The 22,413-nt window shown below is 35.0% G+C and overlaps 2 protein-coding genes and 1 long non-coding RNA gene across 3 annotated transcripts; all 3 read right to left on the reverse strand.

The window, feature by feature from the left end:
- Nucleotides 1-813: 813 nt before the first annotated feature.
- Nucleotides 814-3,230, reverse strand: LOC136800955 (uncharacterized). Its single transcript, XM_067057566.1, has 2 exons — nucleotides 2,021-3,230; nucleotides 814-1,768 (listed from the first exon to the last, which is right to left on the reverse strand). Exons 1-2 carry the CDS (start codon nucleotides 3,090-3,092, stop codon nucleotides 1,326-1,328), a joined length of 1,515 nt encoding a protein of 504 aa, XP_066913667.1. The 5' UTR covers nucleotides 3,093-3,230; the 3' UTR covers nucleotides 814-1,325.
- A 10,805-nt stretch (nucleotides 3,231-14,035) lies between these two features.
- On the reverse strand, nucleotides 14,036-16,365 carry LOC136800868 (uncharacterized). Its single transcript, XR_010845765.1, has 4 exons — nucleotides 16,282-16,365; nucleotides 15,775-15,897; nucleotides 15,288-15,468; nucleotides 14,036-14,835 (listed from the first exon to the last, which is right to left on the reverse strand). It is a non-coding gene; the product is annotated as an uncharacterized lncRNA (long non-coding RNA).
- A 1,682-nt stretch (nucleotides 16,366-18,047) lies between these two features.
- On the reverse strand, nucleotides 18,048-22,008 carry LOC136800956 (uncharacterized). Its single transcript, XM_067057568.1, has 2 exons — nucleotides 21,784-22,008; nucleotides 18,048-21,493 (listed from the first exon to the last, which is right to left on the reverse strand). Exons 1-2 carry the CDS (start codon nucleotides 21,839-21,841, stop codon nucleotides 18,135-18,137), a joined length of 3,417 nt encoding a protein of 1,138 aa, XP_066913669.1. The 5' UTR covers nucleotides 21,842-22,008; the 3' UTR covers nucleotides 18,048-18,134.
- Nucleotides 22,009-22,413: the final 405 nt, after the last annotated feature.

A 22,413-nucleotide genomic window follows, 5' to 3' on the forward strand; every position in this document is an offset into this window, starting at 1 on the left:
CTTCGGTTGTGTTACAATCAACCTTAAGAATCATATTTGCACGAGCGTCGTGATACTCACTCGCATCCAGAGCTACAGTCTCCACTACCTCAAATCCATTTGTTACCAACCTTTTGAAAACAATCTTTTCATCCTCAATTAAACTTTTACCATAAAATTCATATTGCATTGCTACACCTTCAAAAGCACCAATCAAACCACCATCTGGACACTTTGCTTCCTCCAATTTCAATTCTGCCATTCTCTCTTTTTAGTTTCTTCTAAAAAACACAAAAAGTGATTTGGTTAGTATAGTAAAAATAATTGCATAGAAAATGAGACAATACTTTTAAAACAATTCCAAAGGGCATTCCGAAGTTTAAACTGTATTGAGCAAAAATAAATATTGAAAGATATAGAATTTAAAAGAAAATTCATTGTCGATGAAATTTCCACAGCATTAAATACACCACTGCGTCACAGACCCGCTGGAAAATTTGGCAAATATTTCGTCCCCGGTGAGAAAAATACCCTAGAATTTTAGCCCCACTGAGAAATTGACTTTGATTTTCATCCCCATTCGAAATTCATTGTTCAGAAATTGCACTCCGAAACCATCCCCACTGAATTTTTAAACCTTGGAACAATAGAGGTCTTTATCCCCATTAAGATTTCAATCGAAACTTTCATCCCCGCTTTGGAGAAAGTTTAACCAGGGCTGTGAGACAAGGGTGTTTAATTTGAGGTGCTGCAATTTATGGCTAGTCAAACGACGGGAAATAAATTTGATCTTGATTGTTGAATTAAAATCATAAACAAAAACAATTAGGACGGTTAAAAAACAAAATTAACAATAACAGATTTATTATTTACAAATAAATTAATCAAATACATTTTAAATACAATTTTAAGTATAAAATAAGCTTCCAAATATTAGAATAAGGTTTTGTATAATATAAATCAAAGGCTTCCATCATCATCGAGCACTCTCGGCAGATAAGAAGAAAATAGGCTTGTAAATCAAAGGCTAAAAATTCAGAAAATAGTGCAATAGGAAAACAATAAATACAGTAGATGAATTTCAGGGTTGTATATATGCATAATAATTTTTAGTATTTAACGTGTGTAATTAATCACCTCAAAGACCATAAAAGAAGATTTTGATTTGAGTCACGTTTGTGGCTGGTATTTGACGGACCAGTCAATTTTTTACTTAACATACTCGACTTAAAGCTTGTATTGTCAATACTGAACACTAATTTAAAAGTCAACCACATTCCAATCCTTAGACAGTAAGCTAGAGCTCATATAGACGAAAAGAATTTCTGTTGATCTGTAAAATATGTTCAATGTTCACAAAGGCTCACTTTACGAACATTTAACTTTTGCTTGTCAAATTTACGTTCAGCCATTAGTTCCAAACGATTCTCTTTCGCAGTCTCTAGGTCAATCTTCTCTTGCTGTGGCGGTACTTCCATTGTTGAAATGATCTTCTTCTCAGGGTTGACAACAAAGAAAACAATGATACGACGTGAAGCAGCTTTTGTTTTTGACTCGTTGACAATTTTCGCAATTTTGTGAATATGGCAATTTGGGAAGACAAGTATATAGCCTTCCTTTGTAGGGAAACGACCAAGAGGCATAAAACCTTCCTCAGCAAAATCATAACAAACGTCAGGTGGATATTGAGGTAAACATTTTAACTGGCTCTGTTCGTCTACATGAAAAGCTCTTTTGAAGCGAAGATTTCCTCCGGTTAATTCCTTTTCACGATCAATGAAATAAATACCTAGATCGAAAAAAAATATATTTTTTTTGGCTGATGATGTTTGGTGCCCATATGGACACCATGAATTTTTCTTTAAGATTTAAAAGTAAATACAGTACTATCTCATTCTTCATTTTCAAAACAAAGAAACCAAACATTTGATGGATAAAGTTGAAATTGAATGAAAGAGGATGAAAAGAGCGGTAATTTTGCAGAGTTAGATTTATCTATATGATTGATTATTATCTAAAATATAAGAATGAATCACAATACCTGTCATGACAATATTTTCATGTGACATTCCTTCAGTATGCCAAACACCTTCATAACTTTGACCAGGTTGTAAAGTATAATCCACAATCTTTGTAATCACTTGTAGCTCTTGATCACGAATATCAACGAAGGGTTTTTGAAAATCAAATGAAGAAAAGTCTAGACTGATTTCAGCTGCCATCATTCCTTTAGCATAAGCCCAAACTTCCTCGAAGTAAGGAAGAAACAGTTCAAAAAGTCTCTCCAAATCCCTATAAAGCTCTGGGAATTTCTCTTTATCTAAGTTATTAATATATTCACCAATAAAGCAATTGCCATCAAGTGAGATATAGAAAGGTGATGGCAACCATTGAAACTTTGAATCTTCATATGGTCGCCCCCAGAAATCTTCGTTTGGGTCTTCAGTTTCCTTAGATTTGCAATTTTCTTTGGTTTCCTGCACTTCAGAAACGCCTTTGACATAAGGGTATAAAGCAGGGTGGACCAAATCTCTAACAACATCATTCGAATTCGGATGATAATCAATTTCAGTTTCGCTTGCAAGTTTATCAATATTCTTTCTCAATGAATCACGCAAATCATCAGGGACTTTATATTTCGAATAACACACTCCTTCGGTGATAATTTTATTCTGTGGATTACCATTGCCAAGTAAATCATAAAACGGTGAAGAAACTATAGTTGGGCCAACTTTTCCAGAAAAATGAATCAAAAGTTCCAAATGTTGTTTTTCATAATCTGTCGACTCCAAAACTTTATGTTCCAAAATCTGGACAAAATCAAAATACTCTTCCAATTCTGTACTCAGTTGATCATTTGGTATCTTCTTACTAACATCAAGTTTCACGCGAACAAGATACTTGGACCTGGGCCCATCAATCCTTCTTCCTTCAACAACAGCTTCCACAAATTCAAAACCATCCTTTGGTTTTAATTGTTTGAATGTTAACTTTTCTCCAGTAATCCATCTTGCTAACTCATGTTCCCGATAGAAATCTCTGACCATTTGAAGTGCATTTTCCAAAAACCTTTTTGTTGGAAATTTTGTCTCCTCTAGCTGGAGTGAACTCATTTCTTAATAGTTTTGGTTTTATTAAGTTTTACTAAAATATATTTAATATAGTAAGGTATTAGTATCAGAAATATCAAGAAAAAATAAAAACACACTGTAAAGAAAGCGGACGAACAGGGGTTAATTTTGAAAGACAAGGGCCAAAAAGGTACCTCCAATTACTTATTTCAGCACCCCTTTGCTTTTTTACACCTTCGAATTAGCAGTTTTCAGTCATAAAGAAAAAAAACAAAATTTGAAAATAGCTAGCTAAGATTTGGTCGATCCACCACGCTACTGCCTCCAAGTAGGTCCAAAAACGAAAACTTTTAAACCAAGAACGAAACCACTTGAAAGACAAGACTGCACACTACGAACAAGAAAAAAAAATTGCATGACCAATCATCAAACAAGAAATCGAGAGCCAGACGGAAAAAATAAATCTTGATTCTTTATACTAAAACAAAAGATATTTAAAAAGCTACTACACTAAAAAAAGTCTTCAATTATCACCAGGATAATGGCTTTTATAAATGAAAACGGCCGGTTATACATCTTTCAGGCGAATGATACCCGAATGATACTATAGCAAAACTTTGAAATTAATTGAAAATTATATCCGGGGGCGATACTTAGACAAAAATTGGTGCTGGGTATGTGTGGACGATAAAGGCCTGTTTTTTCACCTTCCAGAGTCTCCCTTAGGGTTATAATCCTCCTCTAAGCGTCGGAAAATTCACGATCTTTAGGAATTTTTATTAGACCAAACATGAAACTAGTTCTCCTTAAAGTAAACGAGTACATAGCCTTTTAACCCTATTATTATCAGGCTTTTTCGGGTTTTGTATTCTCAAGGGGGGGGGTGTTTTCCACCAGCCTTGCATAACTTTTGATCTAGAAAAGATATCGACTTGAAACTTGGCAGAAATGTTCTCTACCATAAAAGGAATTCATAGAAAAAAATTTGGGTTAATGACGTCATCATAAAGGTGATGACGTCATCACAAAGTTTCACAATTATCGCAGACCAATGAAAAAGTACTATTCAATAAAATAGCAATTAAAGTTGAACAAATGGAAATTTTACAATTCTGTTTTGATTAATTGTAAAAGCAAAAAAAAATATCTTTAACATATTTGCCGGTTTTAAACATTATAATAAAATTGACACTTAAAATCCATGCAGAAAAGGAGTAAATTTTTTCAAAAAAACAATGACGTCGTTTTTGATGACGTCATCAGTTTTTGAAAATTTTTAAAATATTTTTTAGAATTTATTATTGATACCTAAAACCTATCAAATTTTGAAGTCAGTTGGATGCCTAGATCAAAAGTTATGCTAAATTTAAGATTTTGGGATTTTACAGGGTTTTAAGATTATAAGATTAATAAAAGTCAGAAAATTTCAGAGTGTTAAAAAAAATTTCAGTGAGCTATTAGCAAAAGAGTGCCAGCCTGGTGGAAAACACCCCCCTGATAAAAATAGGGTTAAGATCAATGAAACGATATGAAGCTACGGCGCAATAGACCCTTTTTAATAAAAACGTTATGTTCAATAATTCAATCAAAATCTCCAGCATCAAAAAGATGATGAGGAAAGATTATAAATACACTTTTTACTAATTATGTATCAGTACATTATTGTTTTTCAATGCTTGATTTTTTAAATTATTCTCCAACATCTCGACACAATCTTTGAGCAGGCGCGTTTTATAATGCTGACAAAGTAAAACCTTCCTTCACCCGCCAAGATCCCTGATGTTTTCCTTTTTATTCTCACTTCTCGGTTTTCGTATTTTCATGCTAACTTTACTCTCTAAAGAGATACTAATAGGGACATGATTCTCTAATTCCACCCTGTGTTGGACTGTGTTATCTAAGAAAGGGACCATACCAGTGGATACCCCTTAAAACCACACACCTACAAAGCTGGGTTTTGGGCTCTCTTAACCACCAAACTTAATTTAATATTGTATAATTCACTTTTTTACAATCTCTAATATAGGTAATTTCATAAAATACCTAATTTCAAGACTTTCAATTATATATCGCAAAGTGTCATAAAATTCGAAGTTATTAGGAATTTTATCAAAAATTCCTTCAAAAAATCAAGTTTTTCGGATCTAGAGACTACACAAATGAATTTAAGGTCATAAAACCTATACTTTTCAGGTGTACCTATACTTTTGGTAGGTACAAATAAATAATTTTCTTCTCCATGGTTATACCCCAAAGAAATCGTAAGGCCCTCAAAGTTCTATTTTAAAGCCCATTTATGGTAGTGGCCAATAAAATCTGAAAATCGAATTTCTCAAAACATGACCATATTGCATACCAAAAAAAATATACAAATATTGTTTTGGGAATTGATTTCTAGCAAGTATTAATTGATCAATTGAATCACTGTTCAGCACCTGAATTGTAATTTCACAGTTTCAGTAAGTTGTGAGCAAGGGGTCAATGTTTGTAGGTTTTAAGGTGTAATCAGGTGTAATAGTGTAGTTTAAGGTGTAATTTGATTTTAAGGTACAGTTTTGAAAATATTTAGGTACCAATAATCTAATTGTAGCATTAGTAACTTTGCAGTGAATCACTGTTCAAAATTTGAGACCAAAAGGACTATTTTATAAAAAGTTATTCAAGAAAATCATTTTGTATGTTTTAAGGGGTAAAATAGCTAAAATTGCATTTTTTCACGAAGCAATAAAAGTTTTCTTAGCAGCTTTTACGAAAAACCATACCCATGGAAGAAATTCATAGGTAGCCTAGACTCACCAGAAAAGGTTTCAGCCCTTACTGTTATCTCTATCAGGATATAGGGGGTACCTTTTCTTGTTGTAGGTTTTAAGGGGTATCCACTGGTACATGGAAAAATAAGAGGTGAAAAAGGTACCCTGACCAGCTACCTATGGACCTTTTTGTAATAGTGTAGGTTTTAAGGTGTAATTTGATTTTAAGGTACAATTTTGAAAATATTTAGGTACCAATAATCTAATTGTAGCATTAGTAACTTTGCAGTGAATCGCTGTTCAAAATTTGAGACCAAAAGGACTATTTTATAAAAAGTTATTCAAGAAAACCATTTTGTAGGTTTTAAGGGGTAAAATAGCTAAAATTGCATTTTTTCACGAAGCAATAAAAGTTTTCTTAGCAGCTATTTTACGAAAAACCATACCCATGGAAGAAATTCATAGGTAGCCTAGACTCACCAGAAAAAGTTTCAGCTCTTACTGTTTTCTCTATCAGGATTTTAACAGGATCAATTTTACCCCCTTGGCCTAATGCAATGTAGAATTTGACTTGGTTTGGGACCATTCAATAAGTACATAGACTCCAGTTTTCCAGTTGCTTTTTTTACTTTCAATTTGAAAAATCTAAATATTATAAACCTTTTAACCCATCTCACTTATGTTATCCATATATCAACCTATTATAATCTTTAACTTAAGTTTCTTTAACTTTGATCTTGAAAAAATCATTCATATCATTCAAATCAAGACCAAACTTCTATCAGTCAATGTCTTTTATAATTTCAAATTTTCTTCCTAGAGGGGGAGCGGGGGTTACCGAAAAAAGCCTGCATACTTAAAAGGTCAAAGCGTACGCAAGTGTACAAGGGGGAGGGGGTCAAATTTTGCTTACTTTTGAGTGTACATACTTTTTGAATGACCCCTTCAAGGCATCCGCACTCTGTGGAAGCCATATCAAAATGATAATTACATAGTTTGATTTCAATCTTTCTGGTATCCTTAATCCATATAAGGTAAAGATTAGAGGACTGGATCAAAAATTTTAAATGATTGAATTTTAATTTAATTTTTTAAATACAATCTTTTCACCCACAAAAATATTTGAAATTCCAGTTTTCTCATTTTTGGTATTATCTCTTTTATCATTGCTGGTGTAGGGCCAAGAAATTACCAAGAAACAAAAAGAAGACTTAAAATCTGCCGAAAGAACAAAAACGGAGGGAAGAAAGTGAAAAGAGAGACATAGAATCTAGAAAACTGAATATGATCGTTCACGGGTTTCTCGAATATTCAGGCCCAGATAAGGAAGATGAAGAAAATGGGAAAAAATATGACAAATTTCGGTTCCGAGAACTCCTAGATGACATCAATGTTCCAGAGATCAATGTTACTCACCACAGATTAGGAGACAGAAACTCTAAGAATGGCCGTCCTCTGAAAGTCACCCTGCAAAGTCAACATGACAAAGATCTTATCATGAAGAATTTACACATGCTAAAAGAAACTTGTTTCTTTCAGGTAAGTATAACGGAAGATTTCACAATCAACGAACGGAAAAAGATCAAGGAGATGCACGAACAAGCAAAGAAACTCAACAAGAACAATAACAATAAAGGATTCAACTGGCGCGTAAGAGGAAGCCCAAGAACAAAACTACGCCTCGTTAAAAAATTACAAAACCAAACAAAAATATCTTCAAATTACAAACCAAAATGCTCTACAGAAGAAATCGTCAGCGATTGGGCATTGACAGATGATGATGAATGATTCATTTTGTAAAATAGGCAGTCGAACTCTATTAGCTTTCAAGCTAGTACAGATTTGTACACATTTTTCGACTTTAAAGAATATATACATTAACATTAACATACAGGGCCATTAATGTTTTCTTGTCGTTGTTTTAATGGAATTCTCAATAAATGAAGATGAAATCCTAACCAACAAATAATATTTTTAAATATAAGGATGTCAAGTTGAATAATTAAAAACTTCAGCATAAAGGGGGGTCGTTGGGTAACATTTGGTGGGTAAAGCGAGATTTATAGAGGGAGGGGCTCTATCTTACAAATCCTGCATTACTAAAAATAGACAAAAATAACGACAAATTTCATAAAAAACAACAAAAAAGAATGACAAATTTCATATTTTGCCATCCACAACCCCAACCAAAAGTGACTGTACCACTCCTAGCAATACATTTCTCTTTATTTATCACCGGAATTAACTACATATGGTGTAAAAGAACAACAAATTATGCGTGCGTGTTATTGATGCAGGAATTGCAAGACAAACACCTTAGGTATGCAAACCTAACCTATTTTCATGGTGATCTTATTAGGTTGCGAGCTTGCCCGTGGTTGTATTTTCCGATTTCTAGGAATTTAATTGTTATAGCTATTATCTCCCTAGTATTTTAAAATAGGGAAGCTCAAGACCACAGAAAATTGGTACAGAAAACTACGAAAACCACACAGCGAGTATAAAACTTTACTTTGTCTGAGTCTGACTGAGCCGCAAAATTCCTTAGGAACCAGCTACAAACAGTAATTTTGCTGAGGTTGCAAATTTTCTGATAAAGCCAGGTGATATGTCAATCAAATCCTATCAAACCGATTTTTGTAATCGAACCATCAAACTTTATCAAACGAAATTGAATGATAAACGGACTTTACCGGAAGATCGTCAGTTAGATTACTTATCGCAGTTCGATTAAAATCGATCCGTGTTTTTGTAGCTCAAATGGTTCCAGTTATTGCTAGCGCAACAGCTCTAGCCTAAATGATCCCCAACAATCATTGGATTAGCAGAAAAGAGTTGTTCATACACATGCACACCGTTTTTTCAAAATCTGAATTTTTTGAAAATGCGGAAGATGTGGGAGAAAATCCTGAAAATGCAGAAGATTTAGCTGAATTTTTTTCATGTGGGAGTAAACGTTGGCATGCGGGAGTCTCCCGCCCAATGCAGTAGAGTTGACAGCTATGGTACTGCTTTGAAATTTTCCGATTTTTTTAACCCTTTAGAAAGACTTGCTTTGTACAATTGTATCGTGGAGATTTGATTTCTAGTGGGAAAATGTTCGGTGTTTTTTAACCTTACACATCTTACCAGTCAGGACCTTCTTTCACTTTATTGATATTACGCGAACGGCAGTGTGCGCTAAACTACTTTGGTTTCACTTTCGATTTCAACCAAAGGTCTTAGCAACAGGACGCGCGTACATAGCAACGGGGCTGGGTACAAAAATCTAAACATAGAATTCAAAAAAAATACCGATCATCGTATAAAGCACTAAAAATACCCCCTTTCTATGTTTAGTTTGTTCTACCTCGGATTATAACTGAAATTATCTTCAAATAACCTTTGCCCGCTATTAGTCCGCGCGGTAATCTTTGCCTGCTTCAATTCTTAGATAATGAATAAGAGAGGGGCGCTTAGCTAAGTCGTGCTCGCGGGCGATAAATTTATGTTTACTTATCTTGTATATTTTAATGGTATTTATCGAATGAAAAGGATGTTGACAAAATATGTACAGCATTGATTATGACATCATTAAATATGTCAATATCGATTCAACGCCTGTTAAAGAAAAAAATTTGAAAATAGTTCTTTTTATCGTGAAATTTAGAAATACGAGCAAAAAAGAGTCAAATTTAATATTTGTTTCCTATCTACTGTAGATTATATTAGCGTTAGAATACGGTAAATTTTTGAGAAAAATATTTTGCGATGGTTGTACACCCAATCGCGCCCATGGGAAAGTTCAAATTTTTAATTATCGGGGAAACCGGTTCACCACGTGGATAAAAAACGTACAGAATGAAACACGACTCTGGGTAACGCCCGCACATGCCCGCACATTTGCGGGCGAAATTTTGACTTAGGATTTTTAACGTCGCCCGAACGCGCCCGGTCACGCCCGCACGTGACCTGGGCGTGACCGGGCGCAAAATAAACTCGTCGTGAAAAATAAATTACAGACTCAAAACAAAGCTCTTTCATGTGATTTTTAATGTCTATATCATGTTTGAAATAAGACAAAACACAAAATAAAAAAGATTTCCATAGTATAAAAAAACATTTTCAGAAACTCTAAACATAAATTTAATGATGCAGTTTAAAATGTTTTTGGTCAGTAAAATGTTTCCTCAAGTAACTCATATCGCGCGTTCTGATTGGTCGGAGAAAACGAAAGTGGTTATCGCGCGTTCTGATTGGTCGGAGAAAATGAAAGTGGTTTTCCTTTGTGAATCGTGCCCTTTTATTTGGTGAGATAAACTTGGTTCTAGTTTCCGACATGCTTCTAATTCTAAATTCAAGATGGCGACGTATGAGGGAACATGACTTTGTGAAAGTTTAAACACGAAGGAAATATGATTAGATTTAAAGGTTAAAACTCTTTATTTTTCTCTTAGTTTGATAATCAAAAGATTTTACAATGTTTTGGGAGTCTAAATATCCAAAGGTTTTTTGTTTTCAATGGGAAAAAGTGGCAAAAAAGCAACTTTCTTTACACTTTCTTTACTCTCTCGCCCTCACACGCCCGCACATATGTGCGGGCGTTTGGGGGAAAAATTTTGAGCTCCGCCCGCACACGCCCGCAAATGTGCGGGAATGTGCGGGCGTTACCCAGGGTCATAATGAAACCTGACAGAGGGTTTTTAAGCAGATTTGTTCAAATAAAGCTATAAGATGTTCATTTTGTGGATTTTAAAACTTACATAAACCAAAAACGAAAGTTGTTGGGAAGGAAAGAGTAAAATAGCTAGTAAAACGGGTAAGTAAAAACGCAAGACAGAAGGTTTGGTTATGTTGATCAGGTATGTTTTTATTCTGTCCGAACTAATGTTATAAATAGGGTGGTCAGAGGAAATTTCAAACTTACTTGCAGAATACTAAACCAAGTTTAATGGAAAGCCATAACCATCAGAAGAAAAATGAGGGGTCATTTACCTTCCAATTCTTTAAAGTTCCAAAGATATTACATTTTTAAGTTCAGTTTTTCAAGCATTTTCGTGCACGCATCGCCAGCCATTTTGTACCTTCATTGCGGCACCAAAAGCGAAAGTGTTTTATGAAAAATTCTGCGCGAGAGGTTTGGTGAGAGTTTTATTTTCCGTAGATGTAGCTGAAACGGGGGTAATTACACCATAATCTTTCCCTTAGCGCTTGCTACCGGAAACAGCTTGATTCTTACTTTTTTCACATTTGGAAAGAAAAAACATTGTTCTTTCTAAAAAATTCACGTTCGATAAAAAAATTTGATTTTTTCAATGAAATAATCGCATTTTAAGTACATAATTTGACTTCCTGAAAAATATACGTTGCTCCAACCAACGAACGTGGTACGTCTCAAAAGCTAAACTATTGCGGGGAATTATGCAAAAAATTCCAGATCGATAGCTGTTTCGGGCAGTGTAGCTCTAAAGCTCTAAAACAGCATCTAATAACATGAAAACCAGAATATGATTCTTCAATGGGAATCAAAACTATAAAGTGCACTTACAAACATCAATTTGTCAGATCTAACAAAATTTATAACGGCACTGTCATCATTGACAATAAAACAAACAATATTCTGTCAAGAGCCTTGTAAACATTCCAACAACTTCCATCGAAATTATCTATCACAGCTCAGTCTACCATTTTAGCGCGGTCCGAGGATTGAGCCGAGAACTCTCGCAGAGCACCAGAGCTCCCGCGCGGCGCGCACCACGGGGATGAAAAACTTCAATCTGTCAATCATTTTTTCAAGCGAAGAGTACGCCAAGCGATTCTAGCTTTACGATAGTGCGGCGGATCATCAATGGATAGTATTCAATTATCATTATCCCTTTATTTTCATTACTAGAACTTTTGCAAAAAAAAGGAAAAATAGAAAAGTTGTATTTTTTACTGCTCTATTCACATACTGAATTTGAAAGATCTTCTATGTGGCGTTTTTTTGCAAACTTCAAAAAACTGATTTTTGTCCCGCCTTTGCGGGATTTTGGCCCAAGTGCTTGAGTGCAGCATAGGGTACAAAGTCCAAATATGCGTTTCCCGTAATTTTTGTATGAAGAGTTAGGTCTACACTGTCGGGTGGCTAGCGCTTTGGATTTTAGAACCCCCGGATAAAAAATTTTGCCGTGCCGCGAACAAGAAGTTTGAAAAAACTCACCCGCGAGTACTCATTTTCAAATTTTGAAGGAACATGAAGACATGATGTGCTGATTTTTTCTGCAAAAGAAAGCTGAATAAATTCTCTACACTTTGGAAAAAATACTTATGTTAAAAGAGGTTTCCTTCCCTGAGATATGTAAGCTTGAATATTTTTTTTCGAAAATCTATGTTTTGTTACTGCCGCATGCCTAAGGTCCGACCTCCCTATTATAAAAGACCAAGGAGGCCCTGGCTGCATCTTACCAGGCATTAAGTATTTAGATCCAACCCTACCCAGACATTACAGTACCAAGTACAGTGGTATCCAGGTGTGTCCAGAGTTTAAATATCACCTGATCATGTCTTACAAAAACCTACAAAACATATATAAAACCATCCCTATCATAAGAACGTAACACAAGTTATTTGATGCAATGTGCTATTGATTGAATTGATCTGAGAGAGACTGGACAAGAAAATGGCAAGAGACAAGCAAGAACACAACAACCCAGCACCACGCACCCCACCACTCGACCACTGCACAAACCACAAAAAAAAAGTTGTGATAAAAACTGATAAAACTAAAAGTAAAAGCAAAGTTACTCACACTTCATCTTTAAAGGTTCACATGACCACAGCTTTTATGGAAGGCCTGCCCAGCATAACATCAAATTACACCATCGACTTGCATAAAAAGAGCCAACGTATGCATAATTGAATATATAATCTTTAAAAAAATCTCTTTTTCTTTTGCATATTACCTCCCCGCTGTAAGGAAGAGGATAATTACAAGGTCTCAAAAGAAGGTTGTCTAGTGCTCATTCCGACATCGACTTATAACCTGACTGAAATTCGAGCCGTTACTAGCAACCCTGCGGGGCCCAAGGCGCCGAGTATGCACCCGGCACAGTGACAAGCCGTTACTAGCAACCCTGACCCTACCTAACTGTTAGTTAATCAATTTCAAACAACAAAACCCCCGGAAAATTTAAAATGTCGGAATGAGCAGTAGACAACCTTCTTTTGAGACCTTGTAATTATCCTTTTCCCCGCTGTAAACGTCTACCATTTATTTTGATAGAAGAAAGGCGGGAACGGGCGGACAGTTTATCCGCCTAGATGCTGCCGCCGCCCCGCCCTTATTAGGCGCCTATTTATTCTTATTCTCTCCGGGCGTCGTGTTGAACCTTTTAATAAGTGGACCAACCCTTTAACAATAATACTCTAAGCGAAATACTCTCATTTCAGTATTATTTTATGATTCTGATTGTTATAGAGCTCACAATTAGAATTATATCATATCTATATATCAGTAAAATCGGTAAGTTATGGTTCTCAGACCCCAAAAGTTGGAAAACCTCCCACCACGTTGAAATCTTTCATCATGGGGGACACATAATTGACGAAAATTAAACGCTTGGAAGAAATTCTTCTCGCTTAGTAAGATGAAGATTACCCTGTACCATTTATCGTTCGTAGTCACTCTGTGCGCGTGCATTGTCTGTTAGATAAAGAAAATTCCCGTACAGTATCCTCTGCGATGAATGCAACTTACAAATAGCAACACTTCTCTTGTCTCACCCGCATTCCATCGCAACGGCTGGTATTTAAAAAATCTCAAATCAGAAAAGACATGACAACAGACCCTCTACGGTGATGAATTTTGGAATTAGCCGCCGTAGCGTAGCCAAGAGGGGCGCAAAATTTGTGTAGGAGAGCAGATTTTTATGACACTGTAATTATTTATTCATGGTATTAATAAATAATTTCAGTGTCATAAAAGTCTGCTCTTTTGTACAAATTTTGCGCCCCTCCTCTTGCCTACGCTACTGAGCCGTAGATATCGGGTCTGTGTACAGATTAGAATTAGATGAAGATATGTATATGTGAAACAAGGAAACAAGCTGTAATGTTGTTTTGATTTTTGAAGAAATATACATTTTAAATTAATTCAGCTCTACCTTGGTATAGAGCACTTTGTCATTCACAGATTATTGATGTTATTGATGAAGATATGTATGTAATGTAGATTTCGATTAAAGTAAAAAGGGTAAATACATTGCATTATTAACATACTTTATTTTTCAATTTATTTTATAACAATGATTAATATTATAAATAACTTAATGTTTTTTATATTTACAATATATTCACTATAGTCCAATAATAAATTTTGCTCGAGATTCTATTTTTTGTTTAGAAGAACTTGACCTGTAAATTCAGACTTTCAGTTCGGCCGTGGTATTTATTTGGACTAATCTGTAGACGTAAACTGTTCTGCCGAACCATTATTAAAAACTCCATTTTGAGAGGACCTTATGCAAACTAACTATCGGTTAAGTGCAAAGAAAAAATGGGGCAAAAATCGAAAATAAAATTTGATTCTTAATCGTTTTTGGGCTAAGATTCCACTTTCCAAACTTCGCCGTTTTTTTTTTTAGGATAGCCGGCTGAGAATTATGAAGGGTTTCTTCTAAGGGTACGGAAAATACTTTGGAATGACTAAAGAAACCAGTTGACTTTTCGGAAGAGTGCTGTTTTTCCGCTAAAAAGTGGTAGGTAGTGGAAACTTACCAAAAACAGTTGATGTTGGAAACGAACTTATCGAGGCTCAAAGTCTCATTCAAAACTTTGTCTTTCTAAAAGTTATTTTGAATTTTGATATGCTCGAACAGGGAAATTTGTTAATTTTTATTATCCGCTATTACTATTAGTCTTTTTGTCCATCCATTAGCAGTTATATCCAATGATTTCTCGTACGGTACAGCCTTCATTGCAACATTCTTCTTGAGCATTCTGAGTTCGAGCCACTTTAAACTTTCGGGTTGGTAACATCAAAAATTGCCTGGCTTTATTCGATCCCAGTGTTATCTCTATGGAGAAAAGAAAAGCGAGACTGTGTTATATTAACATGATGTTTTACAGGCAGATGCTTGTGATAAGTCAAAGGAAGCCCCTAGTGATTGGTGATTGGACAAACTTTTATTCACTATATTTTTGGTACTTTTGTCCTTTATAAAGACAAAGTTTTCAGTTATAAATCCCGTAAGGCCTGTTCATGTGAATCATACTTCTCAGGCCTATAATGGCGTGAAATCTGAAAAAGAATTGGCGTAATCTGCGTGAATTTTAAGTTCCCTGTGCGTGTTCAAGTTATGGAGATGACTCCACTGTACCCAAACCCCTTTGTAGTAGCCTGTAGACGATCAACCTTTGTTATTGCACACTGAACGAAAAAGTTTTCTAGGTTTGTGGCCCTGGTATCTTCAAATTAGAAGAAGTAACGGGTGAGTGGTTATTATACGATTATGATTATTATATTTACCTTCTTTCTTGGTTATGTAATTATGTTTTTGCTTTATTCTGCATGTAATTGTCCACCATTTCACAAATTCAGCTCCACATAAATGCATTCGAATACCTTGCTTTCCTTTCCCATCTGTTCGGCAAATTAAACAAGTTGCCAAAATACAGATTGTAAATATTATTGTGTGAGACTTTATCATCTAAAATAAAGAAAATAACAATAAAATGAATATTTTTTCTTCGGCAAGCAAAACAGAAATATGACAGCCTAAATTATAGGTCTTGTTATACAGATCTAACAGGACATCACTATTTAAAATGAGTTATTCATGACGTAATGTTGTATACGGAAGCGCCCAAAAAAGCCTGGGTGTTTCCCACTCATTTTGAATTTAAACAATAAAACTAGTAGTAAACACCCGGGCTGTGTCGGGTGCTTCTGTATGAAATATTACGTCATGGATATCATAAATTCTGCTCTCTCTTTATTACTTCAGGACCCTTACCCAGCCCATGCAAGAAACGCCAGTATGTAAAGATGATTATCTCGTATTTTAGACGTTTTGACTGCAAGTCTTTGCTTTTGCTAAACCTTGAAAAGATCTTGATAGATTCTTAGCATGCGTTTCCTGTATGACAAGAAATATTGACAGTTACTACAAGGTTTGACACGAACTATATATTTTGAAGAAAAATATTTTTATTTTGGGCTAAATTTGAAAATACATACTGTTTTCTTTCATAGAAAAAAATCTATTTTTCCCTCCCTTCATTTATCGTTCTTTTCTTTGCAAACTTAATATGCCGGCTATTAAAATCTTAAAGGTTTCAATCGCTTTATTTTTAGAAAAATCTAAATCTTTATAAAAAATAAGACAGTTTTACCTACATTACAAATCCTTTCCTTGCTTTAGTTGAATTTATCAAAATATTAAAAAATGATGAAGATAGAAATCACAGCAAGACTCAATAAAATGTACCATATTGTCAAACCTTTTATAAGCGACCTTTACCTTTCTCCCTCCTCAAATAATATGCTGTGAGCTTTCGTAACTTGTTGGCTTACTTTTGTCTGTAGAATAACTTAAAGGTTCACCAAAAATTTTCAAATTTGTTAAAAAATGTTTGTCGGTTTGTAATGTACAATCTGTTGTCAAAAATCATTTATCGCCTCTATCTGTTTGGATGTGCCACAGATCTTATCTTATTCAGCACTTTATAAAGACAGACACTAAACGTTAGCATGTATTAAACAAGACATTAACGTTCAATCTTTGCTTACGGCTAAAGTATGGAAGCCCTCAAAATGATTAAATAGCCATTGATCTAAAATCTAGAAAACAAAGTAGGTAATGATACTGGTTTTGAGGAGATTCAACGATAGTCTGTAAGACGCCCGTAGCTGAGACTCTGATCACACTATCATGCAATCACGCAAAATATTCTCTCATAACGCCATCACACCAAAATCACGTTTATCAATCACGTTTCACGTTTTTTTTGACCTCACAACGTCAAAAAAGACCAAATCACGCTTTTGCGCAAACTGCTCGGGGCTTACGTACGGTATTTCGGAATTGCGGAAATCGACCCTTTTTTCATCGGAATTTCGGAAATTGGGCAGAATTCCTTCGGTATTTCGGAATTCTGATATTGTTTCGGTATCGGAAATCCATGAATTTTTGCTTCGGTATTATAAAGATTTTATCCCCTTTTTCGGAATTCATACATAAAAAATCTAATTTGATGAAAAATTTGTCAAAACAAGGAAAAAAAACAAAAAGATCGGTATCGGAATTGCAAGTATTTTTTCACGGAATTTCGGAGATCTTGGCAAAATTATTCGGCATTTCGGAAATCGCAAACCCCGTACGCCCCCCTGAAGGGGATCACGTAAAATGAAAACAAATCTCCAAATTACACGAAACATTATTCAACACGACTACAGTAAAGCTCAATCTGCCCGAAAAACACATCAATATTCAATATAACTCAACTAATCACATTGAATACACAAGTATGTTATAGTTACTGAGCAATAGGCATCGTCGAGACATTTCAAATATTTGCTGATCATTTTTTCCTAATTAAGCCATATTTTATTGTTCCTTAGTTAAAAAATGGTATTTAAAATACAATAAGAGACAGACCAAGACTTTCTGTGATTATTTGACTGCTGATGAATGTGAAAAGGTTTAAATCTGGCTGTGCTCATCCCAGTAGGTAATACCTATCAAAAAGAAGTTCATTGTACAACCTAATTATCCATTTTCTTTACATGGGGCCTAAGAGCTTATTTTGATGATCAAGTAATCTATATTCAAGGCATTAGCGAGACATTACTTAGGGAGTAAATGAGTGATAATTATGGATTGCTTTTAATCAGGTGTGGGGGAGTTTAACAAAAAAAACACATCAACAATTTAAGTTGTCTGCTAGAAAAGACGTCCTTGTCAGCACAGTGAACTTTACTGGAAATTTGTAACCCGTAAAAACGAAAGAAAGAAAAAGATATAACACTGCAATCTCCGTACCCAAAGCCAATGGCGCCACCACTTGCAAGACCTTTCCTATTCTATTTTATTGAAAGATTGCGGTACAATTGTGAACGCTATCGGAATCATAATCACAGAAAAGGGAAAAGAGGGTTTGGAAACTCTGCCTTTGATTTGAAACTAGAAGTAGCCTGAAGGATAAAAAGGTTGTATTCTATAGAATTAGTCATGAAGTGTATAAGCATACTCATTTTGTACATTGAAGAAGGTATAGCGGATTATGGTTTAAGGTCCTTGAGCTTTCTTTTATTATCATTAACAAAAAAATAGTCCATCTATGATCTATGATATAAAACATAAATTTTCTGATTCTACCGGTCTATTCGTTTCGGGTAGCTGCAGCATAGGTATCGAAAACATTGCCAAATCAATACAAAACCACGTGTCAGCACCAAACACGCTAAACTAAACATAACCAGGGTTGGCAATACAACTAAAATAATAGCTTCAAACCATCGGAAAAGTATTGTCAAGGTTTCATCAGCTTTCTCAGGAGTTATATCTGAGACATAACTGTAAGCAAAAAATAAGTTCATACTACAAAATACGATGAGAACGGATGAAGATAATGTTTCGACAATGTTCGATGCTTTGTTTAAATACGGTTGATAATACATATGATGTATTAAGTAGATAACACAGATAATCAAAGCAAGGTATAGCCTCAGTACAGGTGCTTGTATGAAACTGAAGACAATGATTAAAATCAAACGTCTTCCAATCAAAACACCAGACCAGAATGCAGGCTCAGGTGTATTTGTACCACGATATTCAGCACGTTCTTCCGGTGTCAAATGATTGGCTTTTCCTTTATAAGGATTCTCCATTCGGTACAAAATCTCTCTAACACTTTGGTCCATTTCGCTTTCAAAGTTGTCACCTTCAAGTGTGTCATGCCCAGCATCAGTTGTATCTGTTCGGGTTCGCATTCTTCGTTTCTCACGCCTCTTGTACCATTGATAAAAACTCCAACACAGGTAAGGTAATGGGAAGACCCAGGCTAAAATAAACTGATGATAGGTGATATAATTCTTTTTAAGAGCAACTAGACTCTGCATTAAAGTAACTGGGAATGGTAATACCCAACCAATGATGATGACAAAGATGATAAACTGCCACCACGTGTAACATTGTACTGAACCGTCAATGAGTAACACAAATTTCTTGTTGATATTGACACAACTTACTAAAGTCATTGCTGTTGTTGTTAAAGTAGCATAGGCTAACTGAATGATCCTGATCGTTGCAACTTTAAGGCGAATTGAAAAATGTATTGTCCGTTGATTGTTCCATTCTTCCTTTATTTGCACTAAATGCACCAAAGCGTGGAAAACGGATAATAAACCGAGAACATAAAATGAGAATGATTTGATAAGCATTAGTTTTGAGATGGCTGTCAGATTCGGAATAGGACATATCACCAATGGATTGTTGTTAGCCTCAATGGATAATGTAAAGAAACTTGAATACAAGGACCGCAGTTGAGTAACCAGATACTCTAATACAATGGATTCGCGCATTCGTATCAATAAAAACATTTGGAAAAAATAAAACGCCAAAGATACAAAATCGGTAAACACGTCTGGTTCTTTTTTAGTTCTCAAGGCTTCAAAAACATCCAAAGCTGGTGTGATTAAATCTCCAATATTGTCAGTTTCATCTCGATCAGATATCTGTTGAGAACTTCCATCAGGAGTTAACTTTTCATATTCGTCCAAGTCACCCTTCAATTGTATATGTTGTTCCCACCACATTAATTGTGACTTGATAAAAAACCCAATATAATCAAGATACATGAAACTAATGATATATGCAGCTCCGAAAAATAGATAAATGATCAATATCCAAAGGTCGTCGCATTGGTTTGGTGCTATACAGCTTGCATTAATTAGATTTTCGCTAAGACCTTTTTTACATCGACCACACAAAAATCCAGTTCGATTAACATGACATGAATCGAATCTTTTACAATCTTTACCACGGCAGCAATATCCTGAAGGACAGGACATGAACCTGACCTCATTAGAATCTGAAGATCCTATCCGATATCCATAATAGTTCGCTTGTGGTCGAATGGAGCCGTGAGTACAAACACCCCCATATCTGCAAGGATAACACATCGCTTTAGTCTCCTCTTTATGACTTATAACACCATTTTCTTGTATGACTCTTAAGAATCCTGAATTTAAACTATACTTATTTCTTGGGCATGGTTTACATCGCAAAGTTAATCGTTTAGTGAAGTCATACTTTTCTCTTATGACTCCCGACTCTGAAATGTTATGACCATCAGGACAGCTGGCAATAAAGGAACCACTGACAAGAATCTTCCAGCTTTCAACTGTTGGACTTCCTGGGTGCCAAATTAAAGGCCGGTTTCGACCATCATCATAAGCTAGTGAGTACCAGGTCGTATTTATAAGTGTTAAATTGGATGTCGCGTAAAGAATATCTCCTAAAAGTGGACGCATTGTGTTGGAGATTGAAATTCCATAGAATGTGCAATTAATACAGCTAAAGCTACCACGTGAGAATATAGCACCACCGAAACCACTACAAGAGTTATTACGAAATGTTGTGTTTGTTGCCAGTACTGTTGTATCTGTTTCGATGTATATTGCACCACCAAAGCCTTGGATACTACTATGAAATTCACCAGCAACATTATTACCAAAAAAGCTGTTGGATAATTTGAGGATGACGCCATTGACATATAAAGTACCAAATAATGCTCGACCTTCATTGTTGATGAATGTGGAATCACTCACTTTGGCTACCACCCTGGTCTCGTCTAATTCCGTCACCAAAAGGTGTAAAGCTGAGGAAAATAAACCTTTATTGTTCACAAATGTAGAGTTGACGACTTTGAATGTTGATTCCTCTTCGTCGACATTTTTAGAGAATTTAGCAATTATGACTTGTCCTTCGATATATGAGAAATGTGTTGAACTGATTAGGACATTATATTCACCATACTGGAATGTTAACGAAATTCCTTGGTGAAATTCACGGATGGTACAGCTTTCTAGATTGAAAACAAGCCCGTCTGAGCTTTGCAATGATACAGCATACGATGTAAAATCTTTAGATGTTGTTCCAACAAATAATGTTTTTGTGATATTGAAAGAAGCTCTCTCTAAGTGATCTCCAGATATGGCGAACATGTTTTTCAAGAAGACGGATGATTGGATATATACATTATAAGTCACATTCTCATTGGTGAAAGATGAGGTAATGGCTGCACAATATTTTGAAAACACGCATCTCTTAATGACCAAGTTAGCATTGTCGACATGAATGAAACCTTTACTTGGTAAAACACATTTCTTCTTCTGGATATTATTGGTGAATCTAATGTTGTCAAGGATAAGTTTGGTTCTATCTCCAGTGATGGTAAAACCTCTTGGTTGATTGCAAACTAGTTTTACACGATAGGAATGACTTTTGATTTGAAGTGAATGTTCAATTCTGATGATTCTATTGGTAATATTATTGTTTGTTGATGGACATAATGGAACTGGTTGATCATCAAAGTCTCCGACAAGGATGATTGAATCTCCTTCTCTGGTCTTTTGACATGTTTCATAAAAATCTTGACAAGGATTTGTGATGTTCTTTCCACAACCTTTACCATCTGGATTATCCTCGTTTAAACCAAAGTACCACGTTTCTGAAGATTGAAAAAAAAATCCTTTATGTTTTGTTTTATAAGAAAAAACCATATAAAGAACATAAGGCCTCGCGCCCTCCAAAAATACTGGTGAAAATTATGATAATATTTTAGAGTATTTTCAGGCTTAAAACTCAAAAAGTTTAAGAACGTTTTAACAAAAATTTTAGAAGTTCATATAAAAAACGTGTGTTTCGGATTGAAGTTACAATGAAATAATCGGCAATTAATAAAGTACTTGAAGACAATAGAAGTAATTAGAAGACAAAAAAATTGACTATTTGACTTACCTGAATATACAGAGGGTTTCAAGAGAAATATTATCAGAGTAAATAGTCCGATCAGCATTTTTTCTGAAGGATGTAGCTAAGTCGGCGATATTGTCAGAATCTTCTTCGTTCGGAAAACACATTTGGAAATCAAAATCCTTGACTAACTTTCTTTGATCTCATCACTACATTATAACTTTAATGTTTAAAGCCGTTGCCGTTTTTCGAGCTGGCTGATTATAAACTAAGTAATGGCTGTGTTCGAATTTCTGATAATTGAACTCATTGTTTTATACCCAAGATGTGTCGTGTTTAAAGCACTTGTTTACCTTTAGGTATAAAGTAAACATACTGTTTGAAATTAGTTTAATTTAAAAAGCTTTTAGATACTTAGTTGTTTAATCAGTTTGATTGGTTTCAAGTCTGGGCAGGCCCGGCAATTTCGCCAAAATTTTTTCCCACCAAAATTTGATTCTCTGCGATTTCATCCAGATTTTCCTAAAAATAAATTATATTATTACTACTTTTTCAAAAATAATTCTTTCCAGGTTTAAGAAAATCTTAATTTGCCAAAATTAGTTTCGCTTAATTGTACAAATAGAAGAATCAGCTATCTTCACCAATTTCTTGAAGATTTCTACAGGTCGACGA

The sequence above is a fragment of the Clytia hemisphaerica genome, unplaced genomic scaffold (genome assembly GCF_902728285.1).
Source record: "Clytia hemisphaerica strain Z4C2 unplaced genomic scaffold, Clytia hemisphaerica genome assembly, whole genome shotgun sequence".
NCBI classification, from domain to species: Eukaryota; Metazoa; Cnidaria; class Hydrozoa; order Leptothecata; family Clytiidae; genus Clytia; species Clytia hemisphaerica.

Bases quoted from the DNA above. Each gene is read 5' to 3' on its own strand.
- LOC136800955 (XM_067057566.1), bottom strand. From the start codon at position 3,092: ATGAGTTCACTCCAGCTAGAGGAGACAAAATTTCCAACAAAAAGGTTT. The intron at 1,769-2,020 runs GTATTGTGATTC...TTTTCGATCTAG, and splicing joins TGAAAATATTGTCATGACAG to GTATTTATTTCATTGATCGT.
- LOC136800956 (XM_067057568.1), bottom strand. From the start codon at position 21,841: ATGCTGATCGGACTATTTACTCTGATAATATTTCTCTTGAAACCCTCT. The intron at 21,494-21,783 runs GTAAGTCAAATA...TTCAATCTTCAG, and splicing joins GAAACCCTCTGTATATTCAG to AAACGTGGTACTTTGGTTTA.